Source organism: Xiphophorus hellerii, chromosome 24 (assembly GCF_003331165.1).
Source record: "Xiphophorus hellerii strain 12219 chromosome 24, Xiphophorus_hellerii-4.1, whole genome shotgun sequence".
Lineage (NCBI taxonomy): Eukaryota > Metazoa > Chordata > Actinopteri > Cyprinodontiformes > Poeciliidae > Xiphophorus > Xiphophorus hellerii.
The window spans coordinates 11,746,247-11,753,160 of NC_045695.1; the positions used below are offsets into that span (position 1 = coordinate 11,746,247).

Below are 6,914 nucleotides of genomic sequence, written 5' to 3' on the forward strand. Positions count from 1 at the left end.
TAACCTAAAAAGCAGAACTAAAACATTGTAAACTAGTTTCTCTGCTTGTTGAAATCAGCAGGAAGTGAATCACATCACTCCGTCCCTCATCAGTCTGGGGTTCAGCAGAAACTGATGTTTCTCTTGTCTGTGGATCAGAACCGGCTTTAAGCCGTCCACAGATTTCCTCTCTTCCTCCTCACTGAGTTTGATCTTTTTCCAGGTTTTCCTCTTGTTGCTCCTTTCAGCAGGAAGAAACTCTTTGTCTCTCAAAGCTCTGCTGGAAAAATGCATCCAGATCCAGACTGACTCTTACCTGAAAGGTTGCTGTGTTTAGCAATCAGTATCTGCAAAATCGGAATCGATCAGCCAGAAAACTGCAGTCGGTTCAACCCTAAAAATAACAAAACTTTTAAATGGAGCAATAATAATAAAATAAATAATTTCACAAACATTTTAGATCAGTTGTAACAAAGTAGTTTCTAACTAAAAGAGTTGCATTAATGTGTCTCTTTATTTTGAAGTTCAATCAGATCAATAGACTAAATATGTTTCAGGCCTCGCTGAGTGTTTGGGGGCTTCATCCCCCTATTGAAGCAGCTGTTTACCCATGATTCCTTGCAGTGGGTCCAGCTGGTACCTCAGTTGGATGCTGTGGTCCCTGAAAGCTGCTTTGTGTCTCTTGAGCTGAGAGGAAATCCTGCTGAGCTGCACACAGAGGCTGACATGTTGCTGAGATCCCAGCTGGACCCGGTTCTGTCTGGAGGAGAGCTGTGGACCCGACCTGAGCTGCTGCTCCCTCAGAACCTTCTGCTCACTGACTCCCTCCATACAGAGCTACAATAGAGTCATGATGCGTTCAAGTCCACTGGGAGCTAAATAAGTTCACTAGTTCATAGGAAATGTTCACTCATTCATTCAAATGATTCACTCTGATCCTCTGAACACATGATGGGAACCAGCTTTCTGCTTCACAGGACAGTTACTGGAACCGGATCACTGGACTGACTGGTTCTGGTTTCTCTCTCCAAAAGGCCAGAAGATGAAAGATGGGTATCAGTCCATCTATGAGGAGTGACCGGTCCAAAGATCATCCTCCAGGGTTCAGTAATGAACCTGGACCATCAGACAGAAAGTAAGAAACCATTTTCTAACTGATTCATGTGAATCTATAGAGATATAAAATAAAAGATATTAACTGGTTGATCTTCAGTGTTTTAATAAACAGTAACTTAATTTTCTGAGATATTAATTTAAAGTTAGTCATGAAGGATGTTGGTCAGTAAATCAGAGTTTGAATGAAAGTCTGAATGAATCAATGATGAAAATGTTGCATGAAAACAAAAACAACCAACAATGTGAGGAGCAACGACTCAGATTGTCTCTAAACCCAGTGAAGCACTGGAGCTTCCAGACTGGGAACACTGGTATCAGTCATGATACCAGATATGATACAATGAAGAACTTCAAACCAGAGATCATCAATGATCTCAGGTTCTGTTCTGACCCAGTTCTGGTCTCTAGTTTGTGGTGGACCTTCATGAACATGTTCAGCTCCAGCCTGTTGATAGTGAAATATTTCACTGATGAAGAAATGTCTTTACAGGAGCTGTGAGTGTGAAGAAAGACCCAGAACAGGAGCTGAACGGCCGACAGCCAATCAGAGCAGCTGTTCTCCAGGTGAGACTGAACTCCTCCAATCAGAGCCTCCTGTCGTCTCTGTTGGACCAGATCCACGTCTTTAGTTGAGATTTGGAAATTTAAGGTTTAAAAGTCTTTTAGTGATCAATTATTTCAGCTGGTGTAACTGGAACTTATGTGCTGGTGATGATAAAGAAAGGAGAAAAAAAGTGATGAAAATGTTTGTTAATCAGTCAATATTTTCATCACAATATTCACCAATAATATTGAGAGTTAACAGCTCCTTGATGACCTTCTATCAGATCGCGTCTTTAAACATTCAGAGATAGAAGGTCAACTTGAGAAGAACCAAACCAGAGCAGACAAGGACTGCAACAAAATAGATGCTGTGATGAAGAAGAACAGAGAGCCTGCAGATTGATGGTCAAACATCTTCAGCACATGGATGAATTGAAGGTTTCAATTAATTTCAGTTTTTGGGATTGCTTTTTCTTATATTGTGCCTCCATATCTGGCTTGTCTTTATTTATTATCGTAGCTGCTTCAGGTTTGCTTTTGTTACATTGTGCAGCCGTGTTTCCTGGCCTATTCGCTCGTCGGTTTACGGGTCAAGAGTGGCGATTTCAGCTCGACCTGACCGAGTCCTGTGAGCGTGAGATGCTGGGTGTCTGGGGTCACTCTGGAGGCTATATGTGCAGCAGCCTCTTGGTCATCCCCAAATACCTTTGCTGGGTTTTACAGGGTTAACTGGGCCACCTTTCACCTGGGATCCTATCCCAGCGCTCATCATCATCCCAGTGAGGTGGGCATGTTTTCGGGGTTGTTTCTTTTCTGTGTGTGATTTCTCAGGACTCTGTCGGTAATCGTCATCCAGTGCTTTAAGCACCGCCTCTGGCGGTCAGTAGGGATGAAATAGAACAAAAGTTTAGACTGTAACTACGGTTCTATGAATCCCGGATGACCGCCAGAGCGCTCGGTCCCTCAGAATCATCGTGTTTCACGAGAAGATTAAGGGACTGAGCTGTCATTGTCACGTGACTATATAGACTTACTGTTGTCACCGGGGGTCACATGTGACCATGTTGGTATAAGATTCTCGACCTGTGCAAGAGAGATCATCCAGTGCTTTAAGCACCGCCTCTGGTGGTCATCTGGGATTCATTGAACCGTAGTTACAGTCGTGACTTTCGTTCTTCTTACCATGCAGAGTTTTTATAAAATTTGGGCTTTTTATTTATTAATTTACTTTTTTCTCATCCATTAAAGCTGATGCACAAATTGTCTCTGAGAATATCAAAAAATTATTGTTTTCCTTATGTTCAGCTGAAGTGTCTCCTCTCCTGTCTTTGTCTCTTTCTTCAGATTTTGATATTCGGTGTCAGAGTGACCATAAAGCGTCTCTGAAGAAGAAGTTCCAGAGTCTCTCTGAAGGCGTCGCTGAACCTGGAAATCAAACCGTTCTGAACCAGATCTACACAGAGCTCCACATCACAGAGGGGTTAACTAGAGAGGTCAACCAGGAACATGAGGTCAGACACATTGAAACAGCATCCAGGAAACAAGAAACAATCAGAAGAGAAGACATCTTTAAAGTCCCACCTGGAAGAGATCAACCAATCAGAACAGTGATGACCATGGGAGTGGCTGGCATTGGGAAAACACTGTTAACACAGAAGTTCACTCTGGACTGGGCTGAAGGCAAAACCAACCAGAACATTGATTTCATATTTCCATTCACTTTCAGAGAGCTGAATATGTTGAAAGAAGAAAAGTTCAGTTTATTAGGACTGATTCATAAATTATTTTCTAAAACCAAAGAAATCAGCAGCTTTGAAACGTTCCAGGTTCTGTTCATCTTTGATGGTCTGGATGAAAGTCGATTTACTCTGGATTTCAAGAACAATCCGATCCTGACTGATGTTACAGAGTCCAGCTCAGTGGATGTTCTGGTGACAAACCTCATCAGGAGGAAACTGCTTCCCTCTGCTCTCCTCTGGATAACCACACGACCTGCAGCAGCCAATCAGATCCCTGCTGAGTGTGTCGGCATGGCAACAGAGGTCAGAGGGTTCACTGACCCCCAGAAGGAGGAGTACTTCAGGAAGAGATTCAGAGATGATGAAGAGAAGGCCAGCAGGATCATCTCCCACATCCAGAAATCAAAAAGTCTCCACATCATGTGTCACATCCCAGTTTTCTGCTGGATCACTGCTAAAGTTCTGGAGGATGTGATGAAGACCAGAGAGGGAGGAAAACTGCCAAAGACTCTGACTGAGATGTACATAGCATTCCTGGAGGTTAACTTCGCAATCAAGAAGGAAAAGTATGATGGAAGAAAAAAGACAAGATCAATCTGGAGTCCAGAGAACAAGAAGCTGATTGAGTCTCTAGGAAAACTGGCTTTTGAGCAGCTGCTGGAGGGAAACCTGATCTTCTATGACAAAGAGCTCAAAAAGTGCGGCATCAACATCAAAGATGCTGCGTTGTTCTCAGGAGTGTTCACTGAAATGTTTAAAAGAGAGAGAGGGACGTGCGACATCTCCGTCTACTCCTTTGTTCATCTGAGCATCCAGGAGTTTCTGGCTGCAGTCTACATGCTCCACTGTTTCACCAGCAGGAAGTCAGAGGTGATCAAGACGTTTCTAGGAGAAAAATACAGAGAAACATCTCTAGATGAGTTCATGAAGAAAGTCATGGAGAAATCTCTCAGCAGTGAAAATGGCCACCTGGACCTGTTTGTCCGCTTCCTTCATGGTCTCACTGTGGAGTCCAACCAGAGACTCTTAGAAGATCTGCTGGGTCAGACAGAGAACAGTCCAGAAACCATCCAGAGAATCATCACCAACCTGAAGGAGATGAACACTAATAGAATCTCTCCTGACAGAAGCATCAACATCTTCTACTGTCTGGTGGAGATGAACGACGTCTCATTTTATCAGGAGATCCAACGGCTGCTGGATTCAGGGAAGAAGCTCTCAGAGACTCACTGTTCAGCTCTGGCCTTCATGCTGCAGATGTCAGAGGTTCTGGATGAGTTGGACCTGGAGAAGTACAACACATCAGCATCAGGACGACTGAGACTGGTTCCAGCTGTGAGGAACTGCAGAAAGGCTCGGTGAGTCCAGATGTTTTCATTGTGTGAATGCTGATTCAGCTCTATTGTCCTCCTGTTTCTTCTTCTTCTTCAAGTTGCTTCTGGATGTTTTTGGTCTTTAACTTCTTCCTTCATCCTCTGGACTATTTCAGCCATTCAACCATCTAAACATTCAGATCATCCAGGACAGCTGCAGCTTCTGGTTTTAGACATTTTGATCATTTTAAAAATATTTATCTTTTTATCAGTTTTCATGTTTAAATGAATAGAAAACCCTGAACTGTAGAAAAAAATCTATTTTGTCTGAAAGATCCAATCAGCCAGAGAGACTTTTACACTTTAAACTCCTCTTCACTCATTGAGCCGCTACTCCTTTTAGGATCTTTGTCTTTTTTTATAAAATCACTGTTTAGGTTTGATGGACACTTTAAAATAACCCCAATAATTGCTGCTGTTGTCATGAAAACCAGTTAGAAACTTAGTGAACCAACTTTTCCTCCTCCCACTAGTTTCCTCTGAGTTTGTAAATGAGAGCAAAATGTGGTGATTGTTGTCTGGCTCCAGAAAAAGTCCTAGTTTCTGTCAGATCCTCCCAAAGCTCTGAGAACTCTGCTTCCAGAGCTGGAACCATTTTCCTCATCAACTCTTCATCTGCAGCTTTTGTTGAAGCTGTTAGCCATGAAGACCTGGAGAGACATGAGCTTCAACTCTTTAGACATCCCAGCCTCTTCTAGTTACTGGAGAACTTTCACTGCTTCACCATGAAAAATGCTGCTGGACCCAAACGCTCTGTAAGAGCCTTATGATTGAAATGAGCAATTACTGATGTGGCAGAAGCACACGGCTTTGACACTTGGGTGTTGTGTGTGTCGAGGTGGGCGTGACTGTCACTGAGGTATGAATGGGAGCCATACTGGCGCACTGATTTGTATGTATGAGGAAGCGGGTGCGCCGGTGGTGGTCATAATTTCTGTTAACCGTGTTCCTTCACTGCAGCTCAATCAAGTTCGCTGGAACTGAGGTATGGACAAATACACACACTGAATCGCTTTGTCTGAAGAGGAACTGTTAAAATCAAACAACGGGAAATGGAGTCAGCTGGATCTAAATCGAGTTCCATTATAAGCGGTAAAGATGAAAAAAGACGACCAAAATTAACTGTTAAAGCATCCATCCATCCATCCATCCATCTTCTTCCGCTTATCCGAGGTCGGGTCGCGGGGGTAGCCGCTTCAGAAGGGAGGCCCAGACTTCCCTCTCCCCAGCCACTTCTTCTAGCTCCTCCGGGGGAATCCCGAGGCGTTCCCAGGCCAGCCGAGAGACATAGTCCCTCCAGCGTGTCCTGGGTCTTCCCCGGGGCCTCCTCCCGGTGGGACGTGCCCGGAGCACCTCACCAGGGAGGCGTCCAGGAGGCATCCTGACCAGATGCCCGAGCCACCTCAACTGGCTCCTCTCGATGTGAAGGAGCAGCGGCTCTACTCTGAGTCCCTCCCGGATGACTGAGCTTCTCACCCTGTCTCTAAGGGAGAGCCCAGCCACCCTACGGAGAAAACCCATTTCGGCCGCTTGTATCCGCGATCTCGTTCTTTCGGTCATGACCCAAAGCTCATGACCATAGATGAGGGTGGGAACGTAGATCGACCGGTAAATCGAGAGCTTCGCTTTTTGGCTCAGCTCTTTCTTCACCACGACGGACCGGTACAGCGCCCGCTTGACAGCAGACGCTGCGCCAATCCGCCTGTCGATCTCCCGCTCCCTTCTTCCCTCATTCGTGAACAAGATCCCGAGATACTTGAACTCCTCCACCTGTTAAAGCATTACAAAATAAAATTGAGAAGCTTCAAAAGGATCTCAAAGCAAAGGTTTATAAAATTAAAGGAGAAATAAACATTATTAAAGAGCTTATGAAAAATGAAGGAAATCTTGAGAGTGTTCAGTCTCACTCTCATTTAAAACTGATGCTTGAAAATGCAAAACAGCTGTATGAGTCTGTTATTCCACTGTTTCCTGCTGAAGAACAAGAAAGACAAAACACTTGGTTTTCAAGCTTGTGTAAATATAATTCTGAATTTATACAAGAAGTTGAAAAATGGCTTTCAGGTGCAGAACAACTCAACAATGCAGCTCAAATGGGTGAAGAAGCTGAATTAAATCAGGCTCAATTGTCCAGTGTTGATCTCTACGTGAATAAAGAGCTTAA

General features: G+C 44.0%; 1 protein-coding gene across 1 annotated transcript; it reads left to right on the forward strand.

Annotated features, from left to right (window-relative positions):
- Nucleotides 1-3,467: 3,467 nt before the first annotated feature.
- LOC116715932 (NLR family CARD domain-containing protein 3-like) lies at nt 3,468-4,739 on the forward strand (the record flags this gene model as incomplete). Its single annotated transcript, XM_032556703.1, has 1 exon — nt 3,468-4,739. A coding segment is annotated over one exon (1,272 nt), but the record flags the coding sequence as incomplete, so codon positions are not given.
- Between the last annotated feature and the right edge of the window lie 2,175 nt (nt 4,740-6,914).